The sequence below is a fragment of the Melopsittacus undulatus genome, chromosome 5 (genome assembly GCF_012275295.1).
Source record: "Melopsittacus undulatus isolate bMelUnd1 chromosome 5, bMelUnd1.mat.Z, whole genome shotgun sequence".
Lineage (NCBI taxonomy): Eukaryota > Metazoa > Chordata > Aves > Psittaciformes > Psittaculidae > Melopsittacus > Melopsittacus undulatus.
Window position 1 is genome coordinate 46,225,609 of NC_047531.1, and position 19,178 is coordinate 46,244,786.

A 19,178-nucleotide genomic window follows, 5' to 3' on the forward strand; every position below is an offset into this window, starting at 1 on the left:
AACAGGGGGATTTGCTGATTTTCCAGTGTGCTCACCAGAGCTTCATCTCTGAGCCCCTAGTGTGCAATGCAGCATGGTCAGCCCAGCATGAAGCCACTCAGCCCAGACACCATGAACAGCAGACCTGACTTTAACCATGGCCAGGTTAGACAGAGCTTTTGGGTGACATGGTCTAGTGTGAGACATCCCTGCCCATGGGGAACAGAACTGGATGATCTTAACATCCTATCCAACCCAAACCGTTCTATGAATCTATGATTCTATACGAACGAATGGTGAAGGGGTATTGCCTCTGGCTGCTGGACTGATCACCACTGTTCTGAAGGATTTATGAGGTGTCCTAAAAGGCAAGCTCCTTATGTGAGCAGGGATGCTGGCTCTCATGCAAACCAGGGTGTTGTAGAGTTGTGGGGTTCCCCTTTTCCAGAGGGACATTTCTCGCACCCACAACATGGCTGTGAGCAGGTTGATGGGATGGAGGCATCACTTTGGGATGCTTTCTTGGGCTCCGCTGTCCATTGCGCGGGCATTGCAGTCATCTCCCTCCCTGCCACACTCCCCACACCCAGTTCCCCTGCACCCAGCAGATAATGATGTATAGATGAAGGGGTGACCGTATCACCCCGACACAGGCGAGGCCTGGGCTGCCCGATTAGCACCGTGCCGGTTTGGGAGGTGTCGGTGCACCATCACCCCGGGATGATGGGATGGTCCTAGCCAGCTGGTGCTGATCTGCTCATCTCGGACACATGTCGGGAGCCTGCACATTTCGCCTCTGCTGACATGACACATTTATCGGGGTCAGCAGCCCCTGCTCAGGAAGGGTAAAAAAAAACCCCAACAAACACCACCCAAACAAACCAACCCAAACAAACACAAGATAGGGAAGCGTTCGGGGAAGGAGCCAGTGAGCAGTGTGCTGAGAACTGCGCACAGCAGCAGTCTGCATTCACCCCATGTTCACCCTCAGTGCCCCATTTTTGGGGGGCTCCCCCCCCAGGAGCAGGTTTGACAATGCAGACTGTAGGGTCAGTGTTTAAAACTGATGCACAGACACCCCAGCCTGCAACCCTGTGCTCCTTACCCCACTTCATTTCCGTCTTGTTCCCTACTAAACCCCCATTGTGAGACCAAGCCCTGCAGCCTGGAAGCACTTGCCCTGAGCTGCTCTATCACTTCATGCCTTCCTTCCTATCTCAGCTCTTCATGTGCTGAATGCTCATACCATCCCATGGCAACAGCCACATTCTGCTTGGGGGTAGAGGGAAAAGCCTGGACCTTGGGCAGTGTAAGGGCAGGCAGGTTTCCAGGCAGGAGGCCAAGCACCAGCAAGAGCAAGCCCTGGCTCTGCATGGGTGCAATGGGGAGCTGCCTGCTGAGCTCGGTGCCTCACCTCTTGCACCATCCATGGGGTTGCTCAAGGGCCTCATGCATGTGACTAAAGCCTGCAACCCAGTTTTACCGGAATTTATGAGGTATGAAGCAGCTTGCCTTATGTAAGGAAAGCAGTCACTGCAGCCATGCCCATGGAGATGTGGGTCTGTACCTGCCTGCACCCCCTGCCCCAGGGGCCACCGGTGCACAGTGAGGTTATTGCACGCTGCTGCCCTAACTCTCCTCATTGCACTGCCATTGTGTCCTTACACCCTGCTCTCCTCCCCACGTCTCACAGTACTCCAGCCTTCCAGATGAGGTATCCGTCACATCCAAGGGTCCTCCTTGACCATCTTCACTTCTTCAGAGGTCACCTCCAGCCATGGCATGAGCCTACAGTTAAGGCTCTTCTGTAATTGCCAACAGCCTCCATGCAGAGCAACAGCTCATGTTTACATTGGAATGGGGCCGAATGAGGAGCCGAATGAGGAGCAGGTCCTCCACCCTGACAAAAAAGCAATGTGCATCACCCAAAAACGTGAGGAGGAAAGCACCTGAGACCCTCTGACATACTGCTTACCCTGCCTGTAGCTTGCAGTGCCATCTGCCCTCCCTGTTACTGCATTTACTGATGTAGCCCCGACTCCTTGGGGCAGAGGGTCTAAGTGGGATTTTCTTAGCAGTGTGGCGAATCAGGATTATTTCCCCCCACATCCAGGTGAAGCAAACAGCTGGATAGCAGCACTGCAGGACTCTCCCTCCCCACATCCAGAGGGAGGGAAGCAACAGGTCAGGATGTCCCAAAACCACATGGGAACCTGGAGAAACAACCCACCACCACCACCATGGGGGTCAGGGCCGCTTGGGAAGCCTTCCCCTGCAGGAACACATTCTTCTCAGCGAAAGCGGAAGATTTTATTAAGTTAAAAGTTGAAGGGTGCAGCAGAGCAGCAGCAACTGCCACCTTGAGGGGGGGTTGGCTCTGGCAGGTGCAGTACCAGCCTCACAGCTCCTCTTCCCCACACAGGAGAAGTCCCGTGCCTCTGGGCTCCAGCCACCTCGGGTTGTCGAAGGAGCCAAAGGGCAGTCACGGAGAGAGCTCAATCATGTGGACTCTTGCCAAGGTCTCCTCTTCCCAATGTCCCCGGCAAGCACATCCATGGCAGACTGCCCCAGAGGCTCCCTCCTATGGCTTGCAGGTCTTCTCCAAAGGTCCCCGGGGTGGCACAGGGGGGGAGTGTGGTCCTCACCATACATCCCCTGGGGGCCGTGAAGACATTCAGAAGAGAGGGAGCATGTGCCCAAGGTGGCTGTGTAGGGCTGGGGAAGGGGCGACAACCAGATTCTCTTTTTCAGGTTAGAAAATGCTGGTGATGTAGTAAAAGTTTTCCCCCCTCCTCTTCCCCTTCTTCCCGGGAGGAAAAATCCTCTATAAAATATAATTTTCACATATAAAATCCTGAAGAAGGTGCATGTAAGGAGCCAGTCCAAACAATGTGCTCAGGTACGCAGACAAAAGGGGTTCATCATAAAAGCTTTGGGAGGGGAGTGAGGAGGTTGGGGGTGTGTAGGATTCCTTGCCAAGGTGGTAACGGATGGGATTCAACCTCCCCCTCCCCGCAAGTGAGGAATGAAGCAAATACAAAACAAGAACAGATAAACAAATGAAGAGCAGACCTGGAGAGAAAGAAAAGCAGAAATGGTTTAGAAAGGCTCCACTGAGCACAGAAACACTGCCCTTCCTGCTCTGTCTGGTGCCCTGCTCCAGACCCACTCATCTCAGCACCCACCAGCAAACAGCTGGGTGACCCAAATCCCAGTGGCCACAGCATTGGAGCAAGAAGCAGAAGCGCTCCGGACAACAGGATGTCCTCATTCTGTCACACTGTTTCCCTTCATCCCTTCATTCATGCAGCAGGGATGCCTGCAGGTGAGTGTGGGAGAAGGGCTGGGTCTAAGTCATGGCTGCTTTGATGCAGACCTCAAATTTCCATGCTGTGATAGGGAAACCACTTCAAAGACAAAAGCAGCATCACCTATGTAGGCAGCACACAACCTTCCCTACGCTGTCACCCAAGCTACAGGGCAAAGGCCAGCATCTGGCTGGCTCCCACCTCCTACCATGTTAGTGCTGGCTGCAGGAGCATCAAGAGCAGCATGGTGAGAAGGAGGCTGGGGACCTTGGGAAAATGTCAGGAACAACAGGAGGGATGGAACGAGAGGATGCAAGAAGCAGAGAAGGAAAAGTTTAGGCCTGAAGGTTGAGCACTGAGTAGGGTAGGAGGAACCAGCAGCTTCCATCCCCATCACAGTGACTCACACCCACAGGGGATGTCACTGCATCCCCATTGCTCACCGTTACTCGCCGACACTGTTGCGCAGCGACTCCTTCTCCTGTAGAGCCGCCATGGCCAGGCGCAAGTGCTCCTTCAGTTGCTCAATCTCTCGCTCCGAGCGCACCTTGATGTGATTCAGCTCTGCATAGACGTCTTGGTATTTCCCTGAGGCAAATTTCTTATCCTGACAGGGAACAGAGAGGGGGCAGCAGGTTTTAGGGCTGGTATTAGGGATGGGGGCAGCAAGGCAAGCCCAGCATGAAAAGGGCCAGCAGGTGAGGTGATGGGTTTGAATCCCATCCTAATCTGAGCCATACAGAAACCATTCAGAAGAAGAACATGGAGATAGCACTTCCCTAATGCTGGGCCAGGGAGAAAGGCAGTCACTGGTCCCACAGCAGTGGGGATCTGTAGTATCAGGCTGAGGTGATGTGGGTTTTAGTATGCCTTCTGTGTGTTTTGGCAAGCCATATGGGAAAAAAGAAACCTCACTAGAGATGCAGGCTACTGAAAGGGCTGGTCCCAGCCACTTAAAGGCAAAACACTGAAGTGAGGAAGTTATAAACTGCAGGAGCACCACTGAATCTCAAAGTCTCTTTCAGGTTCCCCTCTGCAGGGGTCTTTGAAAATGGCTTTGAAGGAGCTGCTGCCAGTGGAGGGAGCAGCACACCCAGCAATGGTGCCCAAGGAAACATCCATCCAGCAAAGGGACAACTAGGGGAACAGAAGTGTTGGGCAGGCTTCCCCTGTGAAAGAAGGGATCCTGGCTTGTTCATGCTTATATGTACATACATCTGGGGAAAGGAGCAGTAAAGTCACAGTGACATTTCCCTTGTATAAGGTAAGTCACTACCAGCCTGCACTGTTTGGAGCACGTGGCTGCTATGTGCTCAAGAGCAAGCAGGGACAAGAAGCACAGAGGATTTGGTCTGAGCATCCCATCAAACCTAGATAAATCCTGCTAAGACACAGCCCCGGTGCTCCCCTCTCCTCCCTCTCCTGCTGCTTTCCCAATGGCTCCCAGAAAACACCAACCTTTTGCATCATCTGCAGCTCCTCCCGGAGGCACTGCACCTCTTTCTTTAGGTATTGGAGCTCATTCTCCTTCACCCGCAGCAGCACCTGGGTCGAGGAGAGGCAAGAAGAACCCGAGGTGATTCAAGAGCCAACGCCTTGGAAAGGCTCCGGCGCAAGGGCAGCGGTGGAAAAGGAAGGAAGGGCCAGGAGGGCTGGGGCAGGAAACAGCGTGAGCAGCCCCAGAGAGCAGAGGAGGGGAAGCTTGTGTACGTGCTTCCTGCACTGGCCCCTGCTCCATCTGGCAGCCCCCTCCCACCCGCTCCAAGCCAAAATCAGTGCAAGGAGGAGACCCTCGGCATGGGGTGGGGATGGAGGTATCGGGGCAGCCGGGGGGCCTTGTACCTCCAGCTCGCAGGAGCTCCGCTCGTTGTTGTTTGGAGAGCGGTCCCCAGAGTTCCGTGAGGAAATGAAGCTTCTCAGCTTCCCGATCTCATCCGAGAGGCGGGTCTGCAGCTCCTGCAGGCACAATCAAGAGACATCAGTGGCACAGGCCTCTTTGCTGTCCTCATCCTTCCATCTTCCACCTTCATATGCCAGCCCTATTCGAGCTTGGAGATGTCTTTATGGTGGCACCTGCAGCCAGCAGAATTTACTCACCGTATTTAACACCACAGTTAAGTCCATCCATAGCCTCTAACTCTTAGTATTTTTTTGCTTTCTTATGATAAAATCTCAGAAGGGAAGAAATATGAACAAATTGGGGTGTTTTAACAGAGGGGTGTGCTGTGCAAGGGAGGAACGCGCTCCATGGTCACTGCGGAAAGGGAAAGCCTTTCTCTTGCCTGGTTTTTCCGGAGGAGCTCCTTCCCCTCCTGCTGACAATGCTGCAGCGTCTGCTCCCGTTCCTCTGCCTTCTGCGTGAGCTCCCCGATTTCCAGGCACTTTTGGGAATACTGCTCAGAGAGCACCTGCAGCTCCCGCTTCAGGGATTCCACGTCCAACCTGCCAAAGAGGTGCTGATTCATCACTGCCCATAACAACCCTCATTGGCCCCCAGCCACAGGCATCACCTTCCCCCTGCCATGGGCAGCCTCTGCTCACATCAGTCATTGGCACAAAGTAAGTATCCCTGTGGGCCAGTTCCCGACCTCCCACACACAAGTGCAGTGCTTCTAAGAAATGGAGGAGCTTTCCATAAAGAAAATAGAGGGAATAAGCTGTAGGGAAAACAGAAGTGCTGTAGGGAAAATAGGCAAGCAGGAGATTAACCTCCCTGTCCTACAGCTCCAGCAGCCCTGGCAGTCACCCCAGGCACCCACCACCCCTGTGGAGGGAGTTGGCAGCTATGGATGCAGACCGGGTGAGGTGACACTGGCACAGGGTGGCAGCATCAGGCAAGAGGAGTGGGAGAGATGGTTTCTTACTGGTGCTGCTTCTGGAGGGCATCTGAGACTGAGCTGCACTGCTGGAAGCTTCGTGTCCTGCACAGCTCCTTGTTCATCTCCTCCCGGTGGGCTTTCTTCAGTGCCTCAATGGCTGCAGAGCGGGACAACAGGAGATGGGGGGTCAGGCTGTGCCAGCTCCAGCACATCCGGGGAAACCACACCAGGGAACTGGTTGAGCTCCTGCTGCTGCAGGCTCTCAGACCTGCCTTTACAGATTCCCCACCTTCCCTTCTGCCCTCAGGATCATCCCAATGCACCAAATGCTGCCAAGGAAGCTAACACAGGGCAGCGTGGGAGCTCCACGCCACCTCCACATACCTACAAGAAGCTGCTGGCTCCCTTCAACCCATCCACAGAGGCAAGACCCCGTTTCCCAGGGGATCTTTACCATCTCCTTGTCCCTGACCCAGCCCAAACAATCCCCCTACACAGCACAGGGCTGAGGAGCACCATGCTCATGCTCCAAGGACCATCAGCCTCATACCAGTAGGGTCATCCATGTGGCTCCAGATGACTGAGACTGGCAAGAGACATCTGGGAGCGGTGGGGGCACAGCTTGGTGTTTGCTCCTACCTGCTGCTGTCGCCGCTGCCTCCTCTGCCAGGAGCCGCTCCTTCTCCTGCCGCAGCCGCTCCAGCTCCCGCTGGTGGTGCCGCTGGATCTCCTCCATCACTTGTTGGTGGGATGACTCCATTGCAGCCAGGCTGCGCTCGCACGCCTCCTGCCGTGCCAGGGAAAGGAGGGGTGAGGGACGGGAGGAAGGGATGTGGCCAGGACCGGCACCTGGCTGGGCTGAGGTATGCAGGGGGAGAAATGTTCCTCTTGCTCATAGCAGCAACACAGGAGCATCCCTCTTGGGACAAGAGCTGGTAATAACATGCCTGACACACCAGTCACTGCCTGGCTGGAGGACATCAACAGTGGGAATTGCACCTCAGTATCTGCCTTTCAAATGAAGCAGCATCCATCAGAATCAATGAAAATTGAGCCTCTTCTGAAAAGTGACACCCTGCACTGCCCTGTGGCTGGGCACAGGCTGGCAAAGAGCCCTCCCCAAAGCCTAATGGTTAGGGATCCTCCTCACACAGCTCGATCTCCTTTCTGATGGCCCTTGAAACCAGGGCTGTCTCATGTTCTTTCAGTGCTGAGCACTGTGGCTAACTGGTGTTAGCACAACAAAGCGATTCCCACTTCAGAGCTGTGCCTCTGCTCTCCCATCAGACGGCAGCACTGCCCCAAGCCCCACAGGAAGTATTTGTTCACCACCAAACCATGCCAGAGTATTAGTTTTAAAAGCCAGGGACTCTTAAGACATCAGCAGAGACCCAGGAAGCCATCGTGTCCCCCAACAGCCCTTTGCTATCCCATTCCTTCCCCCAGTACTAAGGCTAAGGTGCAGTGACACAGTGAGGGAACACGAGTCCTTGCTGGCTGCTCCTCCCTACTGAGGCAAAGGAAGCTGGGAAGCTTCACATATCGGCCAAAGGAGAGGAAAAAGGCAAACCAACCTGGTTATCTGTCCACAGCCGGGCTGCAAACCTCGGCAGAGTAAGGCAGAACAAGCCCTTTGCGGAAAGGCCAAGTTTGGCCTCAGATGTGAAAAGCAGGCCTTTTAAGCCAAGTTGTTAGGGAGATAAGGTGCAATTCCTCCCCACTGCTTTTGCCCTGTTTTTCACCATAAAGAGGCCTGCAAGCTGTAAATATTAAATCAAGATGACAGAGCCACTGGTAAGTGGCTGGGCTCGTCACCACAGGACCTGTGGGTTTCATTATCTGTGGGTTTCATTATCTGGACTAGGTACAGGCAATGCACTCAACAGGCTTCACCAGCCCCAGTTTTCATCTACCCCCCAGTAGCTTTCAACACGTAGGGCACATCCTGAAATGGCCACAGCATAGTGGAACGGCAGCCTCCCCCCAGGAAACCCTGCAGGATGTGACCCTGTTTGCTTTGGATGAGTCCACAGAGAGGGGAATAAACAAACAAAGGGAAACAAGAGGCTGAAGCGTGAGTAAACTCTGCTTTGTGGGCTTTCCCACGTGCCGTCCCAGGAATCCAACAGGCCGTGCTGTCAAAGTGACCTTCAGGGCTCCAGCAAGGATGGGACCTCCCCAGGGCCTGATGGCTGCTTTTAACAAGGGATTTGGGAACCCCTGCTAGCCAGAACCACATGTGGGAAGCTGCAAACATGCAGGTGGCTTGGCAGAAAGCTGAGGACCCACTCCTGAGCCAGGGGCAGCTCAGTCCCCCAGCCCAGGCCAGTATCCTACCCATGCACAGTGAGGGGGGCAGATCATAGAATCACAGAATGGTTTGGGTTGGAAAGGACCTTAAGATCATCCAGTTCCAACCCCCCTGCCATGGGCAGGGATACCTCACACTAGACCATGTCACACAAGGCTCTGTCCAACCTGGCCTTGAACACTGCCAGGGATGCCATTTACCACTTCTTTGGGCAGTCTGTTCCAGTGCCTCATCGCCCTCACAGTAAAGAACTTCTTCCATATATCTAGATCCTGTAACTCCCCCCCAACTCTTCTCCTCCCTGTTCATACTGTCCCCTTTAAGGCCAGGCAATACACAGCAGCCTTTATGTAATTAACATTGATTACAAGTGGGCCCAGTTAGGGTCCCCATGGCAACCCAATGATTAGCGATACCTGCTCAGCAATGAGCTGAGTGCCAGCATTTCCCAGTTTGAGACTGGCAGCAACCCCAGGGCCCTGTGTCCAGTGCTCTGCTCACCTGTGAGATGTACCCCCGGGGCACATGGCCTTCTCCCTGGGATTTTGCTGCCTCCCGAAGGCTCTCATTCCGGGCCCGGCAGGATTCCAGCTGCGCCCGCAGTGACTGGATCTATGCACCAAGGAGAGGAGAAAGATGCTCAGCCATGGCCTAACAAACAAGCTGCATCCAAACCCTTGGCTGAGGGATGGGGAGGACCACGCATGGCCAATGGAGATGGCTGCTTCCCACAGGAAGAACAGCATGCTAAGGGACCAAACTGGGAAAGCCAGCCCCAGCCTGGTAGGTGCTAACAAAGAGGAGAGGAGACATCCCAACTTTCAGAGGTGGATCTGTGCTGAAGGAAACCACCACTACTCGTGTAACTGGGATTCCAGACAAGTGTATGTCTCCTTTCAAAGTACTTGCAGGCTTGGGAACAGGCAGAGAAGAGACCCTGCAGATGTACCCCCGGGAAAGACAGACTCCACACAAGCAGTGCCACCAACTAACTTCCTAGACCAAAACACGGCCTGGGGAACCTCTATAGGCATGCAAGAGCAGGTCTCCAGTCCCACATTACCTGGTTGCAAAATCTCCCATGCGTTTGCAGGGTGGCAAATGGAGCCAGAAAGAATAAACATCTCCCTGCACCTCTGCCTTGTCCTTCTGCAGAGCCTTCTGCTGCCAGTGACCGCAACAAGAGGCCACAAGAATCCCAGTTTCAGAGAAGAGGGATGCTCTTACCTCCTTTTTCAGTGCCTCATTGGTATCTCCATGGCTCCCCTTGCTCTGGTTCAGCAGTGCTGTCAAGGGCACCCGCCGTGAGTCCTTCAAGGGCAGGCGTTCCAGCTCCAGCCACTTCTTCTCTATCTCCTCGTTCAGTCGGATGCGCTGGTCCTCCGAAAGTGGGGGAGTGGGGAGGTCCAGCTCCCCCACATTGCGGGAAGAGTCTCCCCCTGACCCATCGCTGTTTGGGACCCTGACATCGGGGGCCTCAAACCATTTCCGCCTCTCCTCTGAACGGACAGCCAGATCCCGCTCCAGCTCCTCATGCTTCGGAGCTCGGTCAGAGACCCTCAAGCTCCCTCTCGTCCTCTGCAGGGACCCCTGATTTCCGGGGTCCTGTGGCAAGGGGGACAGCTCCACATAGTCAAAGGCATGGCGCTGCCCATCTGCCTTCCAGTGGCTGCCCTTTGAGTTCCCCTCGGAGCTAGAGCCCAGTTGCTGCTGGTCCTCCGTCCGGAGCGAGCCCTTCTGAGGGACACAGTTACGGAAGTTTTCCTTATCACAGTCAGAGAGCCTGAAACCAGAGCAGCAGCCAGTGAAGGACAGGTACCACATGGGAAAGGATGCTGGTGGATATCCTGCAAAACCCCCACCCCACACATGGAGTTGGTCCGGTAGCATCCCATCCCTCAGGGAAATGGCAAAAGAGGGTACAACAGCAGGAGCCATCAGGCTGATGTATCCAGGCCACGTTCAGTGGAGAGCAGGGCTGATCTGAGAGCGGCCGGGTTTCCAGAGGGACCACCCTAGTCCCTGCCTGCCAGGGAAGAGGGGCAGGAAGAGGGGGTAGAGAAGCAGCATCAGGCAGCTCTTACTTGGTGACGTCTGGAACACTGACTGGGCGCACGTTCTTCCTCAGGGCCTCGATCCAGTTGCGCCGGATGCCTGAGGTCATTGCCGATAGGGTGAAGACAGCATCCTTCGTCTGCAAAAGGGAGGCAACGGAGGCCCTGTCAGCAGGCAGCCACTCACTGAGACCCCCAGGCACCCACTCTCACAGATGCTGGACTGTGTTAGAGAGACCACCCAAGTCTGTAAGGGTCAAGTGGAGAGGTACAGCAGCAGGCCACAGGGAAATGCCCAGCCCTGCACATCCACAGAAGTACCATTTTTGTGCTGCCTTAGCAGCCACCTCCTGCTGCTACAGCAAGTAGCCAAGGACAGGATTGTCCTGGGGCTGGATCCAGGGTACAGGTTGTTACTCTGAGTACGGTCAGAGAGCTACTCCAAGATCTGCAGTGCTCACCACTCCCTTCCCACCGCTCCACAGAAGCTGCTTTGGCCAGTGGGTCAAGTAAACAACATAGGGCGTTTAGCCTGGCTCCTGGGCCACCTCCAGCAGAGCCTTTGGCCAGCCCTGCAAAAGCCACCACCTCCTTCTCCTCTTCTCTTTGCAGGCAGGCAGTACTGAAGTCCCTGAGCACTGTCACCCCCATTGCCAGGCTCCTGTCCTGGCAGAAGGTTTGCATGGCTTGCCTCTGGGCACAGGGAGGGAGCATGTATTCCCACCCAGTGTCCCTTGGTGCCACCGCATCCGCACAGTGCCAGACACTCACGTGTATCTGGAAGCCATAGTTGCGCTGCACCGCAAACTCTGTCACGTCCGTGCAGGAGCGGAGGTCGATTTCTCCATCAAGGTCATCAGCCTGCAAGCACAGCCAGCAGCTGGGACATCAGTGCAAACCCAGCTTGGAAAACCCCATCACCTGCTGGCACCCTCTGCCTTCACCCCACACCTCCCTGAGAGATAGACTCAGCTCCTCACATACATTTCATACATGGAGAGCATCAGAGATGCTCAGCCACAGGACCAGCCCTTCTCACCTCCCACCACTGACAGCCCCCTGGCTTCACCAGCCACCTTCAAATATCCATCCTCTTTGTCACCCCTTGGCAAAGAGCAGCTCGCCACCTCTGGTACCTTTCAGGGTGACATAACGCTGTTGCTTCTCCAGGATGGTGATCCTGTCCCTGCTGGTCAGGAAGGAAGAGAGGGCTGGGAGTAAAGGCTGGCTGTGCTTACCTCCTCTGCATTCGAGTCCCGGTAATACCTCAGGCTCGAGTCAGTCAGCACGAACCAGTGTTTCTTCCACTGCAGGCAGAGTGGGCAGGGGGAGGGAAGGGAAAAGACAGGAGGGAAACAGATAGGCAGCTATCAGGGGAAGTGTAGGAACAGGCAGGGACACTTTGCGCTGTGACCTCTCAGCCTTCTCTTCCCCCTCCTCCATGTCCCTTCCAGCTCCCCCTTGTGACCCTCGGCTGGGAGATGGGCACTATGTGAACCTCTGTGCCCACACATAGAGCAAAGTACTCCCACCAAAGGATTCCTGCTGCCCTTCCCAGCAGGAACAACCTCAGTGAGTGAAGGGGGAAGGAAATTGGCTGCTCATCAAGGAATCTCTACCAGCAGAGGCTGGGGGAAGAGGCAGAATCCTGCCTTGGGCTTACCTCTCCTGGCTCATCCAGGATGGACATCCATCCCTTCTTGAAATTGAGGAGATCCGGCTGGAAACACAAAAATATAGGGTTACTGTCTTGGACTGACCCACAAAAAGGCTTTTCATGCCGGGGGTGGAAGGCAAGTCCCCAGTGGCAGAACAACTGTGGGAATAGCCTGGCATCACGTTTAGGAAACTCATGGGGGTGTAGGGCCCAGCAGTGAAGGAGAGCCGGGTTTAGCTCCCAGCAGCAGGCAGTCATTCCCGTAAGAAGAAGCAGGAGATAAGGAAAGAGGTTTAAAAAAAAAAATAAAGGAAAATATGCAGCAGGGAGGTTTCCACAAGGTGCCCCAGAGGTATTTGCTCAGAGAGGGGGAGGCAGGGACAAGGAGAGTGGGCAGGAGGAAGTGCTCCACCTCCAGCAATGGGACTTGCCATGGAGATGGAGGCAAAGAACCAGACACACCTTGTCCAAACCCTGACCATCCATGCCCCAGAGCCACGTCCCTCCGGTAACTTCACCACCAATTGTCTATTATAAAGACACGACTAGCTCTCTACAGAACAACTCTCACCACAAATGTACAGGGCTCAATTCAACAGCTGTGAAAACATGTTCCCTTTAAACGATGTGCCCCAGGGTAGAGATGAAATCAGAGTCACAGCCAGCACCTGATCCTCTCCAAGGTGCTGGGGGCTCCTCTCCTACCCAGCTCTTTCTTCTCCCTCCAACTGCACAGCCTGCTCTCTGCCACAGCTACTCAAGATGAGAATGAACAGAGTATCACCCAGATCACCGCGTGCTAGAAAGAAGCTTCCCCCCTTCCCTGCCTCCTCCTAACCTCACGCCACTGGTGCGGCATCCCAACCAGTTTATCTCCTTCCCAAGGTGGAGCACCAGAGAGCTGACTCAGGGGAACTGCTCTCCCTGGCTTTGCCCTCAGCCAAACAGGCTCAAGCCAGTCTCTCCTCCCAGCCCTGCTGGCTCCGGAGAAGTTGCACCACCAAATAATTCAGCCCAACGCCTCTTCTGCCTGAGATGCCAGAGCCTGCAGATCTGCCCCTTCTGCAGCCAGACAAGGCAGGGATGGTGCTGGAGAGGGGACGGTGCCAGAGCTGGACCTCCCAACCCTCTGCATCAGACCTGCCAGCGCTGGGGAAGCCATCAACCACCACCTGAGACCGAGCTGGGAAGAACGGGTAGGTTGGGAAGCTGATGGCCACTCCACATGCCCAGCTCCCTGCTCCCCTGCTTTCATCTCCCTTGGGTTACACCCAAGGCTATGGGGAAGCAATAGCCGAGTACACACTGGTCCAACCCAGTGCTCCAGGTATTGGTTCAAGCAAGCCTGGAGAGGTCCACCAAGGGGAAGGCCACCAGCTGCTACAGCTTCAAGCCTGTCCAGAAGTGTCCAACTGCAGCCCAAAGAGCCTGGGAAGGGAGGAAAACCAGAGCAAAAGGGCACGGGAAGCTCTCACACCTCACCTCCCGACGAGGTGACAGGCACTGCTGGTGGCTGGGTGACGAGGGGGACGCGTGCATCCCCATCCTCACGGACCTGGATGTCCCGCCAGCCCTGCTGCTGCTTCCCTGAGAAGCACCCCAAAACTTAATTCTTTCTCCGTGGCGGCAGCAGCTCCACCCTTTTTCCCGTTATCCCTTCCAATCCAGTGACTTCAGCTCCGGCTCCAAACTGGGAGCGGCGGGAGGGAAGGAGGTGAAACGTCAAAGCACAGCCTCCCCCCCCTCCTGGGACACACGTGCGCAGGGCAGGAGAGAGCCAGCAGGCTCCCTGAAGGTGGAATAACAGTATAAGGAGAGAGGGATTGAAAGGAGCACTGCCTGGGGCTGTTGTATGGATCAGCTGGGTCTTATTTTACTGAGGGTTTACAATCCCAAAGCATTAGGTGCCAAAATAATGAACATTAATGGGATGTACATTGATGGGAAAACCAGCATGAAGTCCTGATAGAACCCCTGCCCCTGATGCAGTGCTGGGGACAAAAAGTCCATCCCCTCCTCCCCCCCCAGAAGCCTTCTCCCAGGCGGGTGAATTGCACAGGATTCCTGTTTTCCCTGCCACCCCCAAACACCGTGCCACAGCTCTGGAATTGGCTTTGAACTATTCTCATCATAGCAGAGCTGGTACGAGACATCAGCTGATGCACAAGGTGCCACTTTTCTCCCCCTCTTCACAACCAAATCCAGATTCTTCTCTGGCATAAAGAGCTCTAAGTATCAGCAGAAAAGACAGCAGGGTTCAAACTGAACCAGAGGAAATGGCCTGGCAGCAGGAGGAGGAAATGTCCAGGAAAGCCAAACTGCTGGGAGAGATCCGGAGATGCAAGGATGCGGCAGGATGCACCCCCGGCAAAATGCACGGCCCTACAGTGCAGCTCAGGGCTGTGGATAGTGAGGCTTCACCCTGGGAGGTGGCAGCAGCAATCCTGCCTAGCTGCATCCATTCCCACCAGAGTTACACATACATTCAGCCCTACAGATGGCCAGGTAGAAGCACTCATGGGGGTGCTAAGCAGACGGGACATAGTCTGGAAGGACTGGCTTACAACAGCAGGTTAAGGAGAGGGAGCTGCCTGCTTTTGGTGAAGAAGGGCTACAGTGGAGGTGATAACAGGCTGCAAGTATCTCAAGAATGTAAACACCAAAGAAGGAAAGGGGATGGGAGCAAAAGAATGGCTCCTGGGTGGTACAGAGGCGCCAGGATGGAGAAGTGGAGGAGAGGCTGCAGCAGGCTGAGAAAGCTCCGTATCCAAGGGGACTGATGGGATGGTCATCACCGCTGTGCCTCCTGCTCTTCCCACTCCCAAAGACTCCTCAGGACCTTGGGTCCTGGAGCACCACTTCCTCTCATATCCAGGAGAATGTGCAAAGGGCTTTCATCCTTCCAGCAAGCACAACGTCTCCTCTCCTCCAAAAAGGGAACAAGGCACAGGCCCCAGGCCAACAACACAAACCACAACTGCTCAGCTCAGTTTAGTGGGAGCACAACCGCCCCCCCGCCTGGAGCACACATGCAGCTCTGTGTGTGCTCCAAAAGCAAACGGGCAACTGGCTCTTCCATTCCCACCGCTCCCATGCAAAACTCCAGCGGGCAGGGCCCAGCCTATCACCTCCATGACCCTGCTCAACAACCTTCCTCCCGGGGTGGAAGACATCCGCACGGAGGAAGGCTCGCCCCAGGGGAGGGACGCTCGCTGCCCCAAAACCACATCTGGCTCCCACAGGGAGCAGGAGCTCCCCGTGCCGGAGGGGGGGAAGCGGATTTCACACCACACTGCGGTCATCGGTGCGGTGAGCTCGGCAGGCCTCAGCCCAGCCCACTGCTTACACGCAATGTCACCCATGTCCCTACCGATGGGGGGGGGGGGTGCCGGCCGCTAACGAAGCTACTTTACCGAGTGGAGCCCCGCATGGGGCAAGCGAGGAAGCACCGTGCCTCGGCCACAGCTCCGAGTGCCGCGGGGGACCAGCGGTGCCCAGGAAGCGGCGGCTGACAGCCCCTTCCCACCCGAGGGGCAGGACAGCGGCCGGGGAGATGAGGCAGATGAAACTCCCCCCCCGGACCCCCGAGGGCCGGTCCCGACTCACCGTCATGGCGGGGGCTCCGCGGCCGGCGGCGGGGCCGGGGTCGCGGCGGGGCCGGGCGCTGGCAGCCAGGGCGGCGGGGGCGGCTTCAGCGGCAGGGCGGCTTCCACGGCCCCACCATGCCCGCTCCGCCGCCCGCCTTCCCCTCCCTCCCCTCCTGTTTTACTTGAAAAAAAGGAAAGAAAAGGAAGAAAAAAAAAAAAAGAACAACCCCCAAAACTTTTCTTTCCTCCCCCCAAACTTCCTGGGAGGGCCCGGGCAGGCCAATGGCAGCCGCCGCCGCCGCCCCGGCCGCCCGCAGCCAATGGAGCCGTCGGGGCGGGCGAGGCCGCCGGGGCGCACGGAAAGGGTGAGCGGCTCCGGGACGGGACGGGACAGAATGGGACGGGGTCGGTGCTGGGGCTGAGCCGCGTCCTTCTCCCGCCCCGCCGACACGAAGCCCAGGGCTGAGCCGCTGCTGCCACAGGAAGGACGGCCGGGAGCACGGCCCTTCTCCAGGCAGGGGTTTCTTTCAGGAAGGGATTTACTTGTTTTCCAGGCAGGGATTTCCAGCAGTCCCGTCGTGTATGTGCGCACAGCAGGGTCCTCACCTTCACTCCTGAAGGGGCTCGGTTTCACCTCCCACCCAAGAACCCCTAAAGCAGTGATTTGCAATCTTGGCAGAGGTGGTAGCAAGTCCATGGGGGACTTTGGTGCTCCCCAAAGCACATCCATGGCTGGCATCAGGATGCGGAATTGCGAGAGAGGGTCCCAAAGCAAAAGTGGCAGGGGGGCCGTGCATAACAAAATGACAGGTTCTACACCGAGCTGACACTTTTTGCCACAAGGCAAGCAAAGGTGCCCAGCCCAGAGCTCACTTGAAGAAACCTGGGACAGCTGGGGTGAACGCCCCCAGTTGTGCAGTGGGAGCTCAGGGCTTGGGCTCCTCTCTGCCCTGGGACAGTGAAGGGATGTCACCCGTTTCGAGTTTCAGAGACCTTTGGCAGCCTCCTGCCTGGCTGCAGCTTGTCCTTGTGTAAAGCACAAAGCCTAGCATGGAATATCTCCGCCAAGACGACTGACGCACACAGAGGGTGACGGAGGCAGAGACTCCGGCACGGCTGGCAGCTACAGGGGCTGCCAGCACTCTTTCTGCAGACCTCCAAAGCAGCTCTCGTGCCATTTTTGGTATCTCAGGAATCCAACACAATTGACCATATCTTCTTTCATGCCACTAAAGCCTGTTTCATCCCTATGAAACTCTCAGTGCAGTCATAACACCAGGCAGTAACAAAGGGCAGGAAAGCAGCTACTCTCAGATTTTAGTCCCAGCTCTACAGTTTGCCCCTTGCTTTGAAAAAAAAAAAAAAGGCTCTGTGCCCCTGTTTTTCCCCACTTGAGAATTGGGCAAAGGACAAAGAGAAGGAGGGTATTAGGATGCTGGTACCCAAGAGGTCACAGGAAGGCAGCACCACGCTACACCTGCTCAAATCAAGTGCTGGAGACCCAGATGCTGCCAGCATCTAGGGGTAGGTCCCAGCCCCTACCTTGTTGCGCTTCTCACTGTCATTTGAACGTGGTTGCAGGCCTCCTGAGGATCCAGTGCTCTTTTGTGATGGGAAGGCACCTCCACACAGCTGGGGCTGCAGGGAAAGAAAGCAGGAGCTGAAGCCATGGGGGTTAGTCCTTGCCTCGGTTTCCCAGATCTGAGCAGCCACCTCCCAGCATGGGCCAGGGTGGAAAGCATCCTCCCTTTTCTCAGTGCCAGGCAGGCAGCTTGGCTCCCCTGGAGTAGCAGAAGATCCACAGAAGTTGGGGTGCGCAGAATTGCAACCCAAGGGACCCACCCACTCTGTGCTTGCCAGTTTTATTCCTGCCAGGGTACCCATCACCTTGGCTCCTGCCTTACTCACATGGTAAATGAGAAGCCTCTTGTTCTCCCAGTCGCTTTCCAATGGCTTCTCTGGGTTGTTTGTATTTCGGGTGTGCTCAGGGCCTTTCCAGTCATCCTCCAGCTGCTGTGCTGGACTCTCAGGCCTTTTCCAGCTGTCATCTGGCCGTAGTCTTACATCGGGACATTTAGTGGGGCTTTTCCAGTCCCTTTCCAGCTGGCGCATCAAGTCCGCGTGGCACACAGGCTTCTCATGGCGCTTCCAGTCCTTCTGCCATGCCTGTGCTTGGAGGGCATCCCCCTGACCCCTCCAGTCCTGCTCCACAGCTCGTGTTGGGCTTGCAGGGCGCAAGGGCTTGTCTTGGCCTTTCCAGTCTCTGCTGGTGCCTTTCCCAGGGTGGGAGGCTGGCAGCTTTTCCCGGAGGCTCTGCCAGCCACATTCTGATGGCTTCCCAGGGGTCCGAAGCTGCAGCAGCTCCCCTGGCCTCCCCCGTTGCCTCTCTGCTACACGCACTGGAGGGGCGATCTCCTTTTGGCTTCTCCATGTGCTCTCCGTATGTCTCCCAGGACTGAGGGACCGCGGTGGTGGTGCTACCCGGCTCAGCCTGCTGTTATCCAAGCCTTTCCCAAGGCCTGCCGGGTGCAGTGAGTCCCCTCGGCTCTTCCTCTCTGGTGCTTGCCCTGTACTCCCCCCAAGCCAGGCAGCTCGGCCCCTCTCTGACCTGGGGGCATGTACAGGCTCCTCTCGGCTCCTCCAGCTCTTCTCTGAGCACCAGGGAGGGCTCACGGGTGCTCGGAGCCGGGCTTGTGGAGCGCTTGTGGGACTCATGGACCGTTGTGCTGGGCTTGTGGAGCGTGGGCTCCGGTTGCCTCTGTCCAACAACCAGCTGGTGCTGGCAGGGTGCGGGCGGTCCCCCCGGCTCCTGCTGGCCTTCTCAGGGTGCCGAGCTGGGCTGGGGGAGCACAGGGGCTCCTTGGGGTCTCTGCTGCGCTGCTCAAGGTGCCATGAGAGCCGCTGGCCCTAAGGAACGAGACAGAATGAGGGCTAGGAAATGGTTTGGTTAAATAGTTTCTTAGGCAGCAACTGCATCCCTATGCATGGAGCCAGCCTGTACTTAAGAGAAGCATATAGCACCCAAAGGGTGAAAGAGCTGCTGCCATTTAAGAGCCAGCAGTCTCAGTCCATGGCAGAGGGAGGGCCAGGAATAGAGCGGAGAGCAGGGAAATGGGAGAAAGAAGCAGAATGTGGCAGATTGAGGAGAATGTGGCAGGAAAAAGCAGGAGTTGGGATGGGGTCCCACCACACAGCCAAGGCTCACCTCCCTGGGCAGGCTGGGGCTGGACTGCCTCCGAGCTAGGCGGCCTTTGCTGGGTGGCACAGGGGTCTTGCCATCGAGCCGATCCACACGGCCTTCCTCCAGGGCCTGGAAAGCCTCCAGGGTCTCCGATTTCCTGTGAGCACGCACAGTTTATCCATCCGCTGCCAGGCTCAGCTCAAAGGCACAGCCCCTGCTCCACATAAGCCTGACTCCACAAACCTCCGCCTGCCCCAGAGCCTCTCTCTGTCCCCATTGCTT

The 19,178-nt window shown here is 56.2% G+C and overlaps 1 protein-coding gene across 7 annotated transcripts; it reads right to left on the reverse strand.

The window, feature by feature from the left end:
• Positions 1-2,270: 2,270 nt before the first annotated feature.
• On the reverse strand, positions 2,271-19,011 carry TRIOBP (TRIO and F-actin binding protein). Of its 7 annotated transcripts, none has more exons than XM_031050043.2 (16): positions 18,921-19,011; positions 17,624-18,622; positions 17,258-17,353; positions 12,135-12,191; positions 11,710-11,778; positions 11,243-11,332; positions 10,502-10,611; positions 9,645-10,200; positions 8,919-9,029; positions 6,746-6,893; positions 6,152-6,263; positions 5,570-5,729; positions 5,130-5,243; positions 4,746-4,832; positions 3,731-3,894; positions 2,271-2,634 (listed from the first exon to the last, which is right to left on the reverse strand). In XM_031050043.2, the coding sequence occupies exons 2-15, from the start codon at positions 18,428-18,430 to the stop codon at positions 3,733-3,735; spliced, it is 2,679 nt and encodes an 892-aa protein (XP_030905903.2). In that variant the 5' UTR covers positions 18,431-18,622; positions 18,921-19,011; the 3' UTR covers positions 2,271-2,634; positions 3,731-3,732. The 7 variants fall into 7 exon arrangements, with proteins under 7 accessions (XP_030905903.2, XP_030905902.2, XP_030905901.2 ...); XM_031050042.2 differs by having other exon boundaries at positions 2,271-2,694; XM_031050041.2 differs by having other exon boundaries at positions 2,271-3,051.
• Between the last annotated feature and the right edge of the window lie 167 nt (positions 19,012-19,178).

What these genes read in the sequence shown, in the direction of transcription:
- TRIOBP (XM_031050043.2), bottom strand. Translation starts at nt 18,430, where the DNA reads ATGAGTCCCACAAGCGCTCCACAAGCCCGGCTCCGAGCACCCGTGAGC. An exon ending in GGCAGCGGCGACAGCAGCAG is followed by an intron (nt 6,264 to 6,745) that starts GTAGGAGCAAAC and finishes CCCGCTCTGCAG; the next exon opens with CCATTGAGGCACTGAAGAAA. An exon ending in AGCTGCAGATGATGCAAAAG is followed by an intron (nt 3,895 to 4,745) that starts GTTGGTGTTTTC and finishes GTTCCCTGTCAG; the next exon opens with GATAAGAAATTTGCCTCAGG.